We start from the raw sequence: 19,518 nt of genomic DNA, 5'->3' as shown, positions 1-19,518 counted from the left end.
CAGCTATTATCCTTTGTAAGGCTGGATTTTTGGAAAGATACTGTGCAGATTTGGTTTCGTCATGGAAAATCTTGATTTCTCCATCTATGGTAATTGAGTGTTTTGCTGGGTATAGTAGTCTGGGCTGGCATTTGTGTTCTCTCAGGGTCTGTATGAGATCTGCCCAGGATCTTCTAGCTTTCATAGTCTCTGGTGAGAAGTCTGGTGTAATTCTGATAGGCCTGCCTTTTGCATGTTACTTGACCTTTTTCCCTTACTGCTTTTAAAATTCTTTCTTTGTTTGGTACACTTGGTGTTTTGATTATGATGTGACAGGAGGAATTTGTTTTCTCGTCCAATCTATTTGGAGTTCTATAGGCTTCTTGTATGTTCATGAGCATCTCTTTCTTTAGGTTAGGGAAGTTTTCTTCTATAATTTTGTTGAAGATGTTTACTGGCCCTTTAAGTTGGGAATCTTTGCTTTCTTCTATACTTATTATCCTTAGGTTTGGTCTTCTCATTTTGTCCTGGACTTCCTGGATTTTTGGGTTAGGAGCTTTTTGCATTTTACATTTTCTTTGGCTGTTGTGTCAATGTTTTCTCCGGTATCTTCTGCCCATGAGATTCCCTTTTCTATCTCTTGTGTTCTGGTTCTGGTGCTTGCACCTATGACTCCTGGTCTCTTTCCTAGGTTTTCTATTTCCAGTGTTGTCTCCCTTTGTGATTTCTTTATTGTTTCTGTTTCCATTTTTAGATCCTGGATGGTTTTGTTCATTTCCTTCACCAGTTTGGTTATGTTTTCTTGTAATTCTTTAAGGGATTTTTGTGTTTCCTCTTTAAGGTCTTCTACCTGTTTACCCATGTTCTCTTGTATTTCTTTAAGGGAGTTATTTATGTCCTTCTTAAATTCCTCTATTATCATCATGAGATGTGATTTCAAATTGTGTCTTGCTTTTCTGGTGTGTTGGGGTGTCCAGGGTTCACTATGGGAGAACTGGGTTCTGATGATGCCAAGTAGTCTTGGTTTCTGTTGCTTAAGTTCTTGCACTTGCCTTTCACCATCTGGTTATCTCTGGTGTTAGCAGGTCTTGTTGTCTCTCACTTTGGCTTGTCCTTCCTGCATGCCTGTGTGTAATACTCCTGGGAGACCAGTTCTCTCCAGGAGGAATTTGGGTGTGGAGAGCTGTGGTACAGGGTCAGCTCTGAGGTGCAGTCACCAGAAAGATCCTGTCCCCAGTTGATCTTTGGTTCCTTTGTCCTGATGGCTCTGTGAGTGTCCCTCTTGAGCCAGGAATTTGAAGAGAAATGGTGGCCTTACCTGTGCTCACAGGTGTGTAGGCACTCCTGGGAAACCAGCTCTCTCCTGGTGGTATTTGTATATGTAGCTCTGTGGCACAAGATCAGCTCTGGGCACAGATGGAGTCTTGAAGACTTCTGTCCCGTCCCAGGCCACCCTCTTGGTTCCTGTGTGTCCTGAGGGTTCTGAGAGAGTTCCTCTAAGCACCAGTGGTCATCCTCCCTGCACTCACAGTCCTGTCCACACTCCTGGGAGGTTTACTCCCTCCTGGCGCTATTTGTGTATCCAACAAAATTTTAATATTATCAAATACATCCCATTGCAATTTTCCAAGTTCGTGAACATGTTAAATTTCTGCTTATTAGAATTTACTTTTAAATGAAATTTATGAAACTTTGGTAGTTATTTTTCAGAAAGTAACTTCATTTTGTTTTTGTTTCTTTTAAATATAACAGCAGAAACTATGTATTCTCAAAGTAGCTGATGGTAATAACTGAATTAAAAACTTATAAAATGTTTCAAAATTGGGAGATAAAGGAGGAAGATATGTAGAATAGAACTGTTATGATAAAAATAAAAGAACATAAGAAAAGTTCTTAAATACTATAGCTATTAAACTATCAAAAAGATACATTTCAATTTTTAATGATATTATTTTCCTCCTATCCATAAAAATGGTAAAACACAAACTCAATCTTTTAAAAGGATGAGGAGAAAATCTTCTAATATGCACCATTGTTTTATCATCTAGACACTCAAAATTTATTTTGTTTTTCCTATATATGATCATAAGCACTCCTCTAAATCCTAGATTATACCCCTGAGGTATTTATTATTTGCTTCTTAAAAATCATTCCTATGAATATTACCTTACAACCCTATATATGTTCTCCAATTCATGACTAAGTTAGGTGGTTAGGTCAACTTACAAAAGCTTCTATTGAAATAATTTATTTTAAAGATCTATTTATTTATTAAGTGTGTTGGGGTATGTATGTGGGGCGGTGACATTCTGTGGAAGTCAGAGAACAACTTCCAGGGACTGAACTCAGCTGGTCAGACTTGGCAGCAAGACTCTATCTGCGGAGGTATCTCACTGGTCCTGAAATAATTTCTTAGACTATATTTTTTGAACATTTAAAAGTTAAGTATGAGACTAGAGAGATGGCTCAGAGGTTAAGAACACTGATTGTTCTAACAGACATCCTGAGTCAATTCCCAGTAACTACACAGTGGCTCATAACCATCTATAATATGATCTGGTGTCCTCTTCTGGTGTGCAGGAATACAAGCAGCCAGAACACCATTTACCTAATAAATAAATAAGTCATAGATCTCTATATAAAACTGCATAAACTAAATCTAATAGAAGAGAAAGTGGGGAATAGCCTAGAACACATTGATACAGGAAGCAATTTCCTGAACATAGCTACCACAGCTCAGACACTAAGATCAACAACTAATAAATGGGACCTCATGAAGCTGTAAAGTTTCTGCAAAAGGACATGGTCTATAGGACAAAATGGCAGCCGACAGAATGGGAAAATATCTTCACCAACTCTACACACATCTAACAGAGGGCTAATACCCAAAATATATAAAGAATTCAAAAATTTAGATACCAATAACCCAGTTTTTAAGAGGGGGGATACAGAGCTAAACAGAGAATTCTCAATAGAGGAATCTCAAATAGCTGAGAACACTTAAAGAAATATTCAGTGTCCTCAGTCATCAGAGAAATGGAAATCAAAATGACTCTGAGATTCTATCTTTCATCCATAAGAATGGCTAAGATCAAAAACTCAAGGAACAGCACATGCTGACAAGGATGTGGAGCAAGGGGAACACTCCTCAATTGCTGGTGGGAAGGCAAACTTGGAGAAACACTCTGGAAATCAATTTGGTGGTTTCTCAGAAAATTGGGAATAGTTCTACCTCAGGATCCAGATATAGTGCTGCTGGGCATATACCCAAAAGATGCTCCACCATACCACAGAACACTTGCTCAATTATACTCATAGTAGCTTTTTTTGTAATAGCCAGAAACTGGAAACAATCCAGAAGTCCCTCAACTGAAGAATGGATAAAGAAAATGTGGTTATTTTACACAATGGAATACTACTCAGCTATTAAAGACAAGGACATCATGAATTTTGCAAGCAAATAGATGAAACTAGAAAATATCCTGAGGGAGATAACCCAGAAGCAAAAGGACATGCATTGTATGTACTCACTAATAAGTGGACAGTAGCCATAAAATACAAGATAACCATCCTACATTCATAGATCCAAAGAAGCCAAATAACAAGGAGGGCCCAGAAGGCCTTCTGAATCTTACTCAGAATAGTAAATAAAATAGACTTTGGAAGTAGATGGAATGAGGGAACTGGGTGAGAGAGGGTACAGAGAAGAGCAGAGGGATCAAGTGTAGGGAGAGTCAGGGAGAGAGAACAGAAATCACAGGCAGAGGGTTGTGGGGGGAGGGTATTTCTAGGATGTGCCAGAAACCTGGGAAGCTGGGAGGAGTCTATGGGTATGACTCTAGTTGAGACTGCTAGCAATAGAGGATATGGAACCTGAAGTGGCCACCTCTTGTAGCCAGGCAGGATGGCCCCCACCCACAAAACCTTCACCAAAATGTGTCCTGCCTTCAAGATGTGCAGGGACAGAGATGGAGCAAAGAAGGAGGGAATGGCCAAGCAATGACTGGCCCAATTCTAGGCCCATGTCATGGGCAGGAACCAATCCCTGACACTATTAAAGATACTCTGTTTTTCCAGGAGACAGGAACTTAGTGTAACTGTTCTTTGAGAAGCACCACCCAGTTAGCCAATGGAAAGAGATGCAGACACCAAGAGTCAAACATTAAATAGAGCTTGGGGAGTCTTGTGGAAGAGTTAGGGGAAGGATTGAGAGCCTCAAAAAGGACAGGGACTCCACAGGGAAGGATTGAGAGCCTCAAAAAGGACAGGGACTCCACAGGAAGACCAACAGAGTCAACTAACCTGGGCCCTTGGATCTCTCAGAGTCTGAACCACCAACCAAAGAACATACATGGGCTGAACCTAGGCTCCCCTACATATGTAGCAGATGTGCAGCTTGGCAAGAAGGGGCTGTCCCTGATTCTATTGACTGCCTGTGGACCCAGTTACCCTAACTGAGCTGGCTTGCCTGGCCTCAGTAGGAGAGGATGTCCCTAATCCTGCAGTGACTTGATGTTCCAGAGTGGGGTGATACAGAGTGGAAGGGGAAGATGTTTGAGGGCAGATGGGAAGGAGGGGAGCTGCGATCAGGCTGTAAAGTGAATGAATGAATGAATGAATGAAGTTTACAGAAGTCTGAGAAAAAAGAAAAGGGTTTTCCGTGACAGAGAAGGCTGAGCATTTTCACTACCATATCACCACCTCTCCACTTTGTGCTTTATGTAGAGTTTGTGATGTAATCATCACAAAGGTGACAGATGGCTTCCCTATACACTCTACCTGCAATATCAGGCTTCCTATAGTTATGTTTGAAGAAGAGAATTGTTACAAAAGTGATGGAGAATGACAACGGATAATTAGCTTTCTTTGAAACCTTTTAATCTTACCCCAAAATGGTAAAATAATTTACTTCATGACCTTCAAAAGTTTTTGTTTTCCCTCATGCTCATTTATTCAGATTAGAGCTTTATCACAACTGTTTTATGGCACCCTTCCAGGGTTAAGAGAATTAGGCTTACACAACTATGCACTATTCTTTCTAGTTGTCTATCAAATACACAGTCCTTACCGGTCTCAGTACATTTGGAAACGCAATACTCTACCAGTTAGAGTTTCTGTATTGTATTTTGGTGTAAGTTTCAAGCTGTGACCTAAATGAAGTATTCATGTATATTTATTTGAGTATAATATAGAGGTAAGTTCCTGGTATGAACTGAATCTTTGTATGCTTTAAAACTTTGTATGTCAAACCCTAATGGCTTATGGACCTGCCTAAAGAATCAGATGTTAGGAAGTGGACGAGACTTTGGTAGATAACTGGATCACAAGGGTGAGGCTCTCACAAATGAGATTAGTGCTCTTATAGAGAAAATGTTACCCTTTATACCACATAGAAACATAGCATGCAAGCATCTTCAGAAATTCAGAAATCAGCCCCTAACCAGACGCTGATCACTGATATCTTAATATTGCACTTCCTAGACTCAAGAAATGTATATTCAATTTCTATTGAATATAAGTCACCTAGCCTAAGGGATTTTGTTTTAGCAATATTCATAAGCTAGTGCAGTATCTGGGTTTCAGAACAAAGACTTGTCTGGATATTCCAGAACTGTTTGGATGCAGGAGTGACCTACTAGTAAAATAATTCATCTAACATTCGGGCAGTTGCATTTACTCATTTAATAAACATATGGAGTGACGATGGTGTGCAGGGTTCTCAGGAGTGAGTGAGACGTGCTCTTTGCACAGATGGGCTCTTATATAAGTAAACAGAGCAATCAATGGTCTAACCAAATGCTGTGATGCAAGCATTGGGAGTGGGGAGGCTGGCTAGAGAAGTCTGAGAAAGGTAGTAATCTAGGTTAGAACTCTTGTGGGAAGACAGATGTCTCAGATCAGACCTGAAAAGTGAACCTAAGGTTCCTAGATGTCAAAGGGGAGGGAATAGGGCTGAGAGTGGGTGAGGAGTATGGGATCAATAAAAATAGGAAACGTGTCTGCCCAGTAATAGCACTGATGAATAAGTGGAGTTTTTATAAGTTGGACAGTAAGGTAAGGTAATTATGTCACAGAAGATGCACATTTAGAGGTTACTGCTTGTCTCCTGTAAGTATGTAGATGTATGAGCGAGCCTTTTCCCTTCCTCGGCCATCATTCTCCTATATACTATTCTTGACTCTCCTGTGTATATTTCCACATGGTGATGTCATCTACCAGAGGACCTCGTCACTGCTGAGTAGATTTTGATGTCACGATCATTAGATTTACAAATGGATTTACTATTAAAGGTTTTTTTTTTCATTGTAAAAAATGTAAACAAGGCTACAGAAGAAATAGAAAATGAGGATGGGTAGAATTATTCAACAATATACCTTCCTGTGTAACACAAGCAGGTACTTTTTGGAAGAGAATAAAGTTTGATTTGGTCCATGTGAGATTACAGATAGTAAAGGAATTATCATGGATCTATATACTCAGACATAATAAATATGATATGTTAAGTCAGAGCTTATGTGATGGAGTGACTTATCCGTTCTCTAATGAGGAGCAGAAGCATCTCTTGAACAGGTACACACAGCAAAGATACAAATTTCTGCTGCACCTTCTACCTCACCTCAACCTTATTCTACATGGTTTATCTTGGTCCCTATGACCCTTCCTCTGTTTCTTGTCTGGAGTCCTCTGGCTAAAAGGAATTTTGTTCTCAGACAATGTTTAATATTTATCACCAGGTTACGTTTCTGAGTTTCAGACACTTCATTATAAATATTTTATAAGTTGAGCTGACTGCCCAGAAAGCTTGAAACAGACTAGTTAAGGTAAATAGCACCAAACTCTTTATGACAAATATGGGTTAATAACAGAACTCTGATGATAAATGAAGATACTAATGGCCAAGCAAAGGAAGATGAAGGTGATGTGTGGACAGAGCCGCTGTGGGACTTGAATCATTCACAGAGCTTGGCAGCAAGCACTGCTCATAGGAGTCTATCAATAATTATTCACAGCATCATGACTAATCGCCAAATGAATGGATGTCAGAAAAATTTCAGGCTGAGGCCATCTGGACAATCCCTTGGCAGGTGTTCTTATCACCACGAGCAAATGCACTGGACCGGAAGTGATACCCATCTCAGCCATCTCAGCCCTAGTCCTGGAGACCTTGTCATTGCTTCTTGAGAGAAACCCAGTAAACAGGAGGGTTCTAAGTTCAAATCTACACCATTTAGATGTGACTGCAAGACTGTAAATTTTTGAAACTTATTTTAAACAATGTCAAAATGATTCAAATTCAGCAACACAGAAAGCTTGCTTCATAAAGTGACATGCATTCCACTATATACGTTAGCTGATACCTTATTAAAAATGGCAGTGAAATTGAACATGACTGGGAAGTCAAGGGATTATAGACCTATGCAAAATATATCGATGAATTTGATTTTCAGAAATAATGAAAGTATTCGATCACTGTGAGGGCAGTAGAGATTTTAAAAAAGGAAATAATTTTGCCCCCATTTTTTGTCTCGATATTGAAGCACTTTCATTTTCATGCTCTATAAAATATTTGGAAAGTGGTTAAGTTGCTACCAGAATTTTAAGATCATTTTCAAAGGCCCAAGCCATATGACTGGTCTTCATGACACAACTCCATACCACTCCATTGTTAGCTAGGCTAGAAGGCTGAGAGCTAAAATAAAATGTCTCCCAGTATCTTTACGACAATCTATCCCTAGACTACACTTCCTACAGGATGAGAGAGTGAAAAAGAGCACAGGGCATCTTCCCTAGGCTCTTTGCTGCAATATCTTCAGCCCCTAACAGCCTTCCTTCCTTAAGTACTGTGTTGTTTACTTCGCTGCTTTGTGGCTCTGGTCCACACTGGCCACTTCTACATAGTTGATCTATTTTTCTTCTTATCTTTTTTTCTTTTAAAATGTAGGATAAGAAAATACAGGCAGCAAGTATTTCTCTCTGAGGACCTGGTATAATGCATGACTTTGGTGCATCTGATCCTCTCAGAGTAATTGCCTCAAATTGAGTTGAGCGCATCACCATGGCTGCAGTTAACAGAGGCACTGAGATGAACAGCACAAATCCTGTTCCAAGGCCTCAGACTTCCTGGCACACAGATTAGCAGCCCTACTGCCCTGAGCACCAATCACGGCTCTTTCTCAAATGACTGGGCTATCAGGTAGCTGTAGGTTCGTGGGAAAAAGACGTTGAGCCGATGAAAATGTGCACTGGAGGATCGAGTGTCGTAAGATAAAAGCCACAAATAACGTGAGCTTCAGGAATCAAATCTCAGTGAATAACAGCACACCACTGTGCTGTGACATATAATAGTCGATTAAAGTGTATATTTCTGTGTCTCAGCATAAATGTGGTTTCCTTTATGGGCTTCATTTGCCGCGTTTGCACATTTCATTGACGGCGTCTTCATTTATATGCTTTCTTCAAGAACCAGAGAGGGTTAAACTCATATATTCAAAAAGCAGTTTCAAAGCTACCACTAGGACCTGTGGTGTGGGAGCTCTAGGGAGGGGAGCAGGTTGTGGGTCCATGTAGGCACTGGCTGGAGAGTTGCCCTGCAGAAGAAAGAGAAGGGCAAACCAAAGTGCAGGCTTGGGGATGGGCCCAAGGGATCTCTGGCCCAATTCTTTCATATTAGAGATGAAAAGTCTGACACGGAGGCTCTCTATAAATTGCTGGAGAGCACATTGTTCACTCGACCATTCACTTGACAAATATCTCACCACTGTTTGCTTTCTGCCTGGTTCAGCATTTGAAATGGAGACTAAGAAACACACTACCGGCCCCACCTCCTGCCAGTGCCCTGGGCTTTGGGTATGATTCTGCCTGGGAAGGCCCTTGCCTCCACCCTCTACCTGATGAGTTCATCTGAGCCCTGGTGGATGAGCAGTGACAATGGGGAACCCCAGTCAACACCCCCAGCCGACCATTAATTCGTGTCTCCTCTCCACTGATAACCTGGTGGCCAGGGTGGCTGACCTAACGGGAATGTAAATGTTTAATGGAAATGTGGAACCTGAGAGATGGATAAAGGAAAAGGACTCTGGAAATAGACTAAGAAGAAAACACTTGGAGCTGGAGAGATGGATAAGCAGTTAAGAGCATTAGCTGCTTACCCAGAGGTTCTGTGTTCAGTGCCAACACAGTGGCTTGTGAGCATCTATAAGGAGTTCTGATACCCTCTTCTCACATACGGGTGTACATGCAGATAGAGTACTCACATACACAAAATAAATAAATAAAAGGAGAGAGAGAGAGAGAGAGAGAGAGACTGAGAGAGTGAGAGCGAGAGAGTCGTAATTGAAAAGGCAGAGATGAGCCCAAAGAAATAAGTGATGTCAAGACCTTTTAAGAATATGGGAGGGCTGGTGAGATGGCTCAGTGGGTAAGAGCACCCGACTGTTCTTCCAAAGGTCCGGAGTTCAAATCCCAGCAACCACATGGTGGCTCACAACCATCCGTAGCGAGATCTGACTCCCTCTTCTGGAGTGTCTGGAGACAGCTACAGTGTACTTACATATAATAAATAAATAAATCTTTAAAAAAAAAAAGAATATGGGAGCCAGGCAGTGGTGGCGCACGCCTTTAATCCCAGCACTTGGGAGGCAGAGGCAGGTGGGTCTCTGAGTTCAAGGCCAGCCTGGTCTACAGAGTGAATTCCAGGACAGCCAGGACTACACAGAGAAACCTTGTCTTGAACCCCCCCCTCCCCTAAAAAAACCAAAAAGGAATATGGGAAAGAAAGCCACTGACCCAGGTCTACCTACAAATAAGCATTCTACCTTAGTGGGCACTCAGGCCTCCACAGACACTTCTGGCCTCAGTCCATTCACTTTCATACATCACCATTTCTCTCTCCAAGTGTTCTTCTCCATCAGACATTGTTAGGGGAAAAATACCATGGCTCCAACAACAACAGAAAAGCAGTCCATTAACTGTTCAATTGTTTATGATCCAACCTGCCCCCTCTCCCTGCCCCCTCTCCCCACTCCCTCTCCCTGCCCCCTCTCTCTGCCCCCTCTCCCCATCCCCTCTCCCTGCTCCCCTCCTTGCCCCCTCTCCCCACCCCCTCTCCCTGCCCCCTCTCTCTGCCCCCTCTCCCCATCCCCTCTCCCTGCTCCCCTCCCTACCCCCTCTCTCTGCCCCCTCTCCTTGCCCCCTCTCCCTGCCCAAGCAATCCCCTGCCCTGCTGTATCAGGAAACATGCAGTTCTCCTGGAAATCCCACATAATGGAGACTATAGACTACAGTCTTCCGTGTTTGCTTTGCCCAGCAGAGGTTCTTCTGTGTTGCAGAGAGTTTCTATTGACAGGACGATACTTAGTTGTACATTTTGCTTGTTCAGTCAACAGCTGGTGACATCTGCCTTATTTCTTCTCTTGTAACATGCCGCGCTTTGTATGCAGGCAGCCCTAGGATCTGCTGTACTGGCCCCAAGGAAGGACAAAGGGAAACCCGCTGCTCTTGTTGCTACCTATGACCTTTTCTATGATGGGAAAACAAAACTTCCTTTCTCCCTGTAACCCAGGAGGCCCAGACTGTTTACCAGCATCCATGAAAGGGCAAAGATCCACTATCTAAGTAAGGTAGAATCGAATCTGCCAGGGCAGGAGTTCCTTTAACATACTCTTTCCCCAAGTTATCTAATCTCGTGGGCCTTTGACTTCTGCATTATTTACCATTCTTTCTGCTTCTGAGGAAAGGTGCTAGTCTTGCCCTAACACGTTTCTTAGACCCCTGGTAACATCACCAGGGCTTTCTCTGGAATGTTCTTCTGAACCCGCATCCCCTTTTCCAAGGATCTCACCTGCTTCCTGTAGGTTCCATTCTATTAGAAAGTTAGCATGTACCCAAGGCTTCATCTTAAAATAATAACCAAGTCTCCCATGTACCTTCCAACTATCTCACCTCCACCATTTCCTGTATATCCAAGCTCCTACACAAAGCACGCGATGTAGCTGCTCAGAATCAGAGTACACATTCGCTTGACATATAATCGTAAAACCACATAATGAGATGCACTTGAAATATCCATATCTAAAACAAGTATACTCATATCAGCTCTCAGATTGATCTAATGTTTTAGTAGGACAATTTGATATTTAGCTATAATTGTCAACTTGATGGAATCCAGAATCTCCTGGGAGACAGACCTCTGGCCATATTTGTATGGGATTATCTCAATGGCATTAACTATCTACCTTTGCTAGCACTGTGTCCTGACTGAGCTCCTGGGATGTGGAACAGAGAGTACTGAGCAGCAGCACCCCCGCATGACTCTTTACCTCGGGACTGCGCACACAATGTGACCAGATGCTTCAGGCTCTTGTTGCCTTGGCTTTCTCTCATGACATTTGCTACCTTCGACCTGAGAAGCAGAATAAGCCACCTTCTCCCTTAAGTTGATTTTGTACTCTGTCATGGTGACAGAAAAGGAGATGTAGACAGAAATAATGTCATACAACTCGTCTGGGGTTTTATTTGGAAGTAAGACTATCAACAATAGCTCATGCACAGGGAGCATGACGTGATGGGATAGTCACAGGCTTTGGGAGACCCCAGGCAACAATAGCTCATGCACAGGGAGCGTGACGTGATGGGATAGTCATAGGCTTTGGGAGACCCCAGGCAACAATAGCTCATGCACAGGGAGCATGACGTGATGGGATAGTCACAGGCTTTGGGAGACCCCAGGCAACAATAGCTCATGCACAGGGAGCGTGACGTGATGGGATAGTCACAGGCTTTGGGAGACCCCAGGCAACAATAGCTCATGCACAGGGAGCATGACGTGATGGGATAGTCATGGGCTTTGGGAGACCCCAGGCTTGGATTGAGTCTTTTTTGCTATTAGACTTCTAAGCTGCGTGATCGAATGGAAGCTGAGGTGCTTCTCTGATCCCTAGTTATTTGGTCTCTAAAATGTATATAGCAAGACCTGGGTAGGGTCTGTGTTGCTTGGAGTAAGACCATTCTAGAAAAGTGCCTTGTGCAGATGCTGGGATCCCAGGGTGTAGAAGACATGGTTCTCGCCGTGACTGGTCAGCCTTTATAGAAATCAAGATATCATAGGGCTTCACTTCAGAGGATTAACTTAATGACTAATTTTAGGGAAACAATCTTTATTAGTCCAGACTTTTCCTGAACTTGGTTAATTCTGTTATCAACCATGACACCAACCCGAGGAAACAGGGCAACGAGTATTTCTGGAGATCTTGGTAACAACAATATCAGTTAAAATCCCAGGAGTGTTCAGGCAGGTGGTCTTGATCATGCAACTGATAGCAACTCACAGGCTAAGTGCACTGTTCTGAAATAGTTAACCTTTTCCTTGTGTATAGACTCTTTGTGACTTACCAAAAGAACAGTTTAAGTTTCAGAAAGTACAGAAAAACAAATTTAGAGTCAGAGACATAAAATTCAAGCATGAGTTTCTAACATACTACTATTTTCTTTAGCTCATAGTCCTGGAAAAAGAAAAAAGAAAAGGCCCCACAAAGCCAGAAAAGTGAATGGGCTAGACATAGCTTTACAAGACTAGTCCATACAACTTGGATTCTCCACAGGTAAAATCAACAGCAGTTGAGTCTCTTGGTTAGGATGTGAGACTGAATACCTAAAAGAAGACTATAAGATATCACATGGCAAAAGGATCCCTTTGAAAGGCAGCTGGCTGCTGGATCCAAGACCATTTATGCTAGCAATTATGGAGAGATAGCTCAGCCACTAAGGGTTAGGCTCACAACCAAAAAAAATATATTTACTAACTCATTATTTCCATATCTACCTAGCAAAGGAACTCCTTTTTATTCTACTTTCTTCTGGAAGTTGCTTTTTTTTATAAGAGAAAAACACACTGGTATTGGTAAAAGAATTGTGAGCCACATAGGAATGTCTGTGTTCAGCAGTGGTGTTTAGGCACACTCCTAGCAAGAAAATAAACCTAGCTAACTATTGCTGGCTATCAGAAGACACAGACCCAAAGGGAGAACCTTCTACTGCCATTTTCCTAAACCAATATACTTGTACTCTAAATACTGATCCTAATACTTACCGGTCCCAACTACATACAGAAAAGTAGAGTTCTTAACCCTCATCAAACAGGCTTCTTTGGGGGGCAGATGAAGACAATTACATAAATCCACAGATGGTCAAAATGAACAGAATGAGTGGCCCCAGAAGATACATATACAGAAGAGAGGTGACAAGAACCAGAGGAACAGGATGCTTGCTAAAAGATAGAGTCTTCTAGACATGACAGGGAGGCTGTAACTATGGAGTTTCAACAATACGGTTGCCTAAAACAGGCTTGCATAATGATAACACCAGTCGATATGCCAATATGGTTGGGAAAAATCTTACAAGATCTCACCCATAGGTGAGAGATGGAGAAATAGTTTTACCCAGAGATGAGATTTTAAACATATGTACATAGTAAAGGAAATTTACCATGTGTGTAAGCCAATAATGTGAGCAAATTACACATGAGAGCACTCAATGAAAGTAAGGAGTGTGCATGCACGCTCAGACAGAGAAAAAGATGCTATCGATTTAAGAGGGTGTCACTGAGGCAGGGGAGACAGGGAGAGACAGGGGGAGTAGTAACAGGAGGGCTGAAAATCATGTATAAAATGCTAAAAAATTAAAAATAAATTAAAAGCATTTACAATTCTGTTTGAAGACACCAGAGATCAAAAAGGAAGTAAAAACTTCATCCATCGGAGGGATCCATAGCTCTAACTATATATGTAGCAGAGGATGGCCTCATCCTCATCTGCAGCAGTGAGAGGGGAGGCCCTTGGTCCTGTGGAGGATTGATGCCCCAGCACGGGGAGATGGTAGAAGGGTGAGGTGGGAGTGAGTGGGTGGGTTGAGGACCACCACTTTTATAGACGCAAAGACAGAAGGGGATAGGATGGGGAGTTGTGGAGGGGGAAACAGGAAGGAAGACATTGAAATGTAAATAAATAAAATAACCAATAAAAAAAGAGATTTTTTTCTAAAGCCAAGGTCTGCTAGGGTTCCTTTACCCTTCCTCGGGTGCTGAAGAAAGAGCTGTCAGACTGAGAGCTGCCCAGAGCTGAGGGACAGAATTCAGCATGTAAGTGGTGCCAGGGAGGAGGTGTCCTGCTAAAATTACCTGGTTGAACGTGTAGACCTTTAAAGGATCAATGGATCTTTGCCAAAACCAGAAGGGCCATCAGGGGATTACCTTTTAATCAGCCCGGTGCCTTTTCATATTAAACTGTTTTGTTTTTATGTTAAAAGTTAAAGAAAAACAAATCTGCTGATTTTGAAGAGTCAACCATCTAAATCTCTATGCTCTACAATATCTATGTACAGTGTTTGACATTGGTAAGCAAAACCTTACAAAGAAGGAGGAGGAGGAGGAGGAGGAGGAGGAGGAGGAAGAGGAGGAAGGGGAGGAGGAGGAGGAGGAGGAAGAGGAGGAGGAGAGGGAGGAGGAGGGGGAGGAAGAGGAGGAGGAGGAAGAGGAAGAGGAGGAAGAGCAGCAGCAGCCAGGACAATAGAACTTACAGGGAATTCAGGTATTGGAGTTATAAGACGAAATTGGGTGGAGAGGGAGGGCAGAAGGCACCTTTAAGGCTAATTAGCAGCCCAAGGATACGGATGGATTGGCTGGAGGTAAAACACAGCCATTTCTGGAGAGAGAACAAAGAAAGAAAAGTGATCTGAAAGCTCCGAGTCTGCTCAGTGAGACAGTTTCCTGAGCGGGACGGAGGGTTAGCAGTTGTGATGCCACTGAGAGGAACTGAACTCCGGGGGCTGCATTCTTCCGGTAATATAAGAATTATGCAGACTTTTATATAAAATGTATGGACATGACTTTTCTAAGACAGAAAAGGCATTGATTTTATCTCAAAATCCTAAATCGTTTATCCTGTTTCTTATTTAAATTCAACAAGAATGCTGCTTCATTTTTTATAAGCATCACAGAACAGAGCTTTTCTAATAAAATCCAAGCCCCTCGACTCTAACGCACTAACGTGATTATCCCTCCCTCAGCTGCTCCCAGGCTGTTCAGTAGTTACGACTTGAGCCACCACTAGACCAGGAATAACTTCTCATCATTGCAATTCAACAAATTAGAACTTGACCTAAACACACAGAAAGAAACAATATTAGGGTTTTTTAAATCTCTCAAGGAAAAAGAAAACTAATAGACTGACTAATAATGAAAAATTTATTTCAACTTGATAAAATTTAAGAATAACTGTGAGTTAAATAGCATAGTGGAGAGGCCTAGTCATGTCTACCAAGCCGAGAATGTTATTCAGGGGGACAATCTATCATTTAAAGTCACTGAGAGCTTGTACCATGGTAAGCACTTTATTTGCTCTCTGTCAGTCTTTTATGAAACATAAATACTTCATTCATTTCTACAAATTAAATTTATTAATTGCATTTCTGTTCCTCTGTTTTTTTTTCTAGAGCTAAAATAAAATTCATCCCCAATTCTCTCATAGAAGCTTTGTAAGAAGGGAAGAAGAGACTCTTGATTACAATTAATTCAAGTGAAGAGAGGTGGTAGGTAAATCATTAAGCACCAATGGTAAGTGCTAGCTTCCACGTGGGATTCTTATCTGCAACTATTTATAATTAAAGACTGTGAGACTGCTATCTAATAGAGCATAATTAGCAGAGAAATATGCAAGGTCTTCTTAGAGAGCTTTCATGCCTCCAAAGCCAGTAGGATCTTACCCTAAGTATATTACTGTACCTAGACAAAGACTATAATCATAAAAATATTCGTTTACAGTGGTGTTATTAAAGGAGCCATCATAAACAAATACTGGTGATACTCAAGAGAAATCTTGTCTAAGCACCTGGGAACAGGATGATTTTAGAATACGTAGTCCATCCTTATAGTGGGTTTGGCGCACCTAATTTGTTAGCAGCACTGAACAGCTTCAAATTTGTTGCAAAAATCAGGGAAGTTCAGTACATTCCGCTAGATTAGCTTACCTTTGAGTGGCAGGGTCAGGATTCAGAACTGAGAGACTATCAACAAACAATTGCCACCAGAAGGTTACTCATGCATGCCCACATCCTTGCACAGTATTCTTAAAGAAGTCAGACTGTTACAGCTTTAAGGTCTACTCATTTGTCTTAGTTTATCTGGGCTGCTCCAAAGGGATTAATGGTAGCCCTATAACATACATAATATATAGAAGACATTTAATTTTCATAATTCTAGATTTGAGAAATGCATTACCAGCAGATTGTTTCTGAAGGGTGGTTTTATCAGAAGGCCTTTCACGGGTGCCTTCACAAGGCTACTAATTCTATCTATATTGGTTCCCTGATGACCTATCTCCCTCACAGAGGAGCCACCTCTATACCCTCATCTTCAGAGTTGAGGCTTCAATATGTGGATCTGAGAGCAACACAGACATTCAAGACCACTGCAGGAGTCTGGAAATAGTCTACTCTTTCAACAATCAAAGCCAATCCCCTTGGGATACCTTTCTTCTCAAGAGTCCATTCATTGTTATAGTCACTCATTCATTCATGAAAGACAAGATCCAGGTACTCCAGAAAATCCAGTCTTCTGATTTTCCCCTATCTGGTTAATTATTCCCTTTACCAAGACCCTTCCACCAGCTTCTCACCATTTCTACCATATACCACCTCGTACTGCTAGCTTCACTTTCATTCTTTGTTGCCCTGATGAACATAGCAGAGGATCCCCCACAGCCTGCCTGTCCACAATTCTCCTGAGTAGGCGGGGAGGAGAGACACTCTGGAAGCCTAAAGATGCCTTGACTCACAGTTCCTTCAGATTTGGGGGCATCCTCTCCTCTCCCATTCTCAAACATCCCTTAGGGATAAGCTATGAGCAAACACCTCAAACAGCAACAGAGGGCCAAAGCAAGACCCGCTCTACTCAGCAAGAGTGGGCCAAAGCAAGACACACCCTACTAGGCAACATGAAACTTTAACATAGATGCCTATCCTGGAGAGAATAGGTTATAAATAATCATTGGAAGAATGCTGACTTTTATGAGTTTTTGGATCCTGACAGCAAATACAACTTTAAGTATTCTCTCACAAAAAAATAATCTTATAGATACTATTAATTAGTTAAAATATTTTATAAAATTCTACTTTTTAAACATAAATGTTTATGAAGGTAAATTGACAATAGTGCTTTTCTTTTTTACTTACTTACTTATTTATCTTACCAATTACAATCTACCTCGCTTCAACATTCTTCTCAAGATTTATTTTAAGAAAAACATATCAATTCACATAATCCTTCTCTTATGAAAAGTCTTAGGAAATTCTCCTTTCATGATCCTTCTGGTGACACAGAGCAGATGTTTCTGTGGCTTTGCCCTCTTGGTTCGACTCACCTGTCAAACAGCTCTCCTCCTGTGACCAGCTCAAGGACCAGGCTGATTTCTGTGGGGGTTTCAAATATTTCCTTGAGTTTTATCTGGGGACAAGATGCACATTAAAAAAGAACATCAACAATGGCTCATCTCCATCTTCCTTGAAGACATCTAAAATTATGGACAAAGACTAGTCTGCATTACCAATGGCTGAGTTAGCACAGTGAAAGGCCCCTCTTCCAGGGCCAGGCAGGCAGCTGTCCTATTTCTCAGTTGATGGTTTTGTCAGACAGCTCAGTTTTTTTCAAAAGTCTTATTAAATTATGACATTATTCATTCTGAATGATAAATTTCTTAAAAACACTTCCTAAATTCTACTCAAATGTTGGAATCTTCCTCCGTCCCTTCTTTCTTTCTTTTCCTTAGAATCAAATCAAGACCCAACTTTACAAAATTGGTTGAAAGCACTATGGTTGCTAGAGATGAGCAATAAACAATGGGTTTGGAGTTAGTTTGTGAGGTAGCCTGAGTGTGGGGGAGGGTGAAGTCTGTATGTAAAAGCAGTTAGAGTTCCTTGTGTGTGAAGGGTTCTTGGGCAGAGTGGTAGGAGAGAATTGACTGATCACACCAGAGTTTCATCACATGCAGATAATCCAACCAAATGTAGACATCTCTCCAGATATCAGAGAATCCAGAAGCCAGCACCGAGCTACACGTGAGGGGCATTCCGCAGTGGCTTCCTCAGAAGGAGGCCATAGAGAATGTGATCGTGGGAACTGAGTATGACTCGTTTGAGAACGGCTTACTCAAAGCATCCTCATACTTCACCACATACAGAACTCTGCTTTAGTTCTGAGAAGCAAGGCGCCTGGCCCCACACTGTGGATGACAGTCTAAGCCACTTGTGACAACCCTATTCTCTGATCAACCAGTTTTGATGTAGCTGGGGAACATTTTTAGCTAGCTTTGGCCAGCAAAGTTACAAGAGAACTCTGCTGAAGTCATTTCTGAGAATCTTTTCTCATCTGACTCTGCTGGCGAGGTCCTTCCAATTTCTTCCTTGAATATCAGTCTGGGGGTTTGGGGAAATGTGCAGATAGCACTATGGGTTGGTGAAACCAAAGTGCAGGGTGAGAGAGAAGTCAAGGGTGAGAAGGATAGATAAATGGCTGGCAGAGGGATGTGTGGACCCTGGGTCCTGGGTGGCAACCCAAGATTGATGAGTCAGTGCCACAGTCCATCTTCCTACTTATTATAAGAAAAGTATTTGCTGCTGTGTAGGTAAGTGTACCTTTAATGCATGCAAGTTGTATGCACTTCGCTGTGAGCATTGCAGGTCATCAGCCCACACACAAATAGGTTTGTTTTTTTTTTAATTAAGTAGATGGTTTAATTTATAAAATCAAGATGCTGCTGTAAAAATGATTTTGTTCTTTTTCACTTCGTTGATTCCAGAAAGCTTTTCACTCGTTTTTCTCAGAGGCGTCCTGACAGCAGAGCGTCTGGAAACTGGTTAGCTCTTCCATTCACGTACACCATTTATTTACATCTTTGAATTATTTCTGAAGCGGACTCTCTCCCAAAGGCTGAAATGACTTTGAAAAGCAGTGCTTTTTTTGCTTCAAAAGCCTTTTTGGCAATGGAATATTAAAAAGATAGGCAAACAAAAGAGGGAGAAAGCCAGTTTCATTAGAATAAAACACATTTCTCCATTTTTTTTCCTCCTTTTATGCATGAACAGAGGCATGGTATGTACTGCTCGTCCATCTATTCTGAAACTGATTGGATGTGGTGAGGTAGGGCCTTGAGTTAGGTCATGGTGCCTCACAGAGAGGAAGGACCCCTCTTTCCCATCAGCACTGACAGTGGAGGACAATGGGCCCATCCTGCAGCTTTGGAAATGATTTGAAATGGTAAGCTAACAGCCACTTACGATGTTCGGGTGTGAGAGACGCAGGAGAACTCCTATTTCTGTTCTCACAATCTTCTTGTCCACCTAGAAGGTAAAATGAGACAAACAGAAAAGGGCTTGAGTTTAGAAAAATGTGACTGTTTCAGACACGAAAAACAGCATTAGCCATCTGGGTAAATAAAGTAACTGGAAAGGTGTGCTGTCTCCCTGTCTCTGTCTGTCTGTCACAGACAGACA

General features: G+C 41.7%; 1 protein-coding gene across 4 annotated transcripts in view; it reads right to left on the bottom strand.

Moving 5' to 3' along the window:
• Positions 1-19,518, bottom strand: part of Camk4 (calcium/calmodulin dependent protein kinase IV) — a 234,480-nt gene that overhangs the window by 63,719 nt on the left and 151,243 nt on the right. For all 4 annotated transcript variants that reach the window (XM_021150440.3, XM_085833402.1, XM_029472049.2 and 1 more), the window contains 2 exons: positions 19,303-19,365; positions 17,391-17,473 (listed from right to left, as the gene is read on the bottom strand). In XM_021150440.3, the coding sequence (XP_021006099.1) occupies positions 17,391-17,473; positions 19,303-19,365 (146 nt within the window). The remainder of the gene's footprint in view (positions 1-17,390; positions 17,474-19,302; positions 19,366-19,518) is intronic.

The sequence above is a fragment of the Mus caroli genome, unplaced genomic scaffold (genome assembly GCF_978045245.1).
Source record: "Mus caroli unplaced genomic scaffold, Mus_caroli_1 scaffold_19, whole genome shotgun sequence".
NCBI classification, from domain to species: domain Eukaryota; kingdom Metazoa; phylum Chordata; class Mammalia; order Rodentia; family Muridae; genus Mus; species Mus caroli.
Note: the sequence above shows the minus strand (reverse complement) of the source record. Positions and strands in the feature narration are given on the sequence as shown.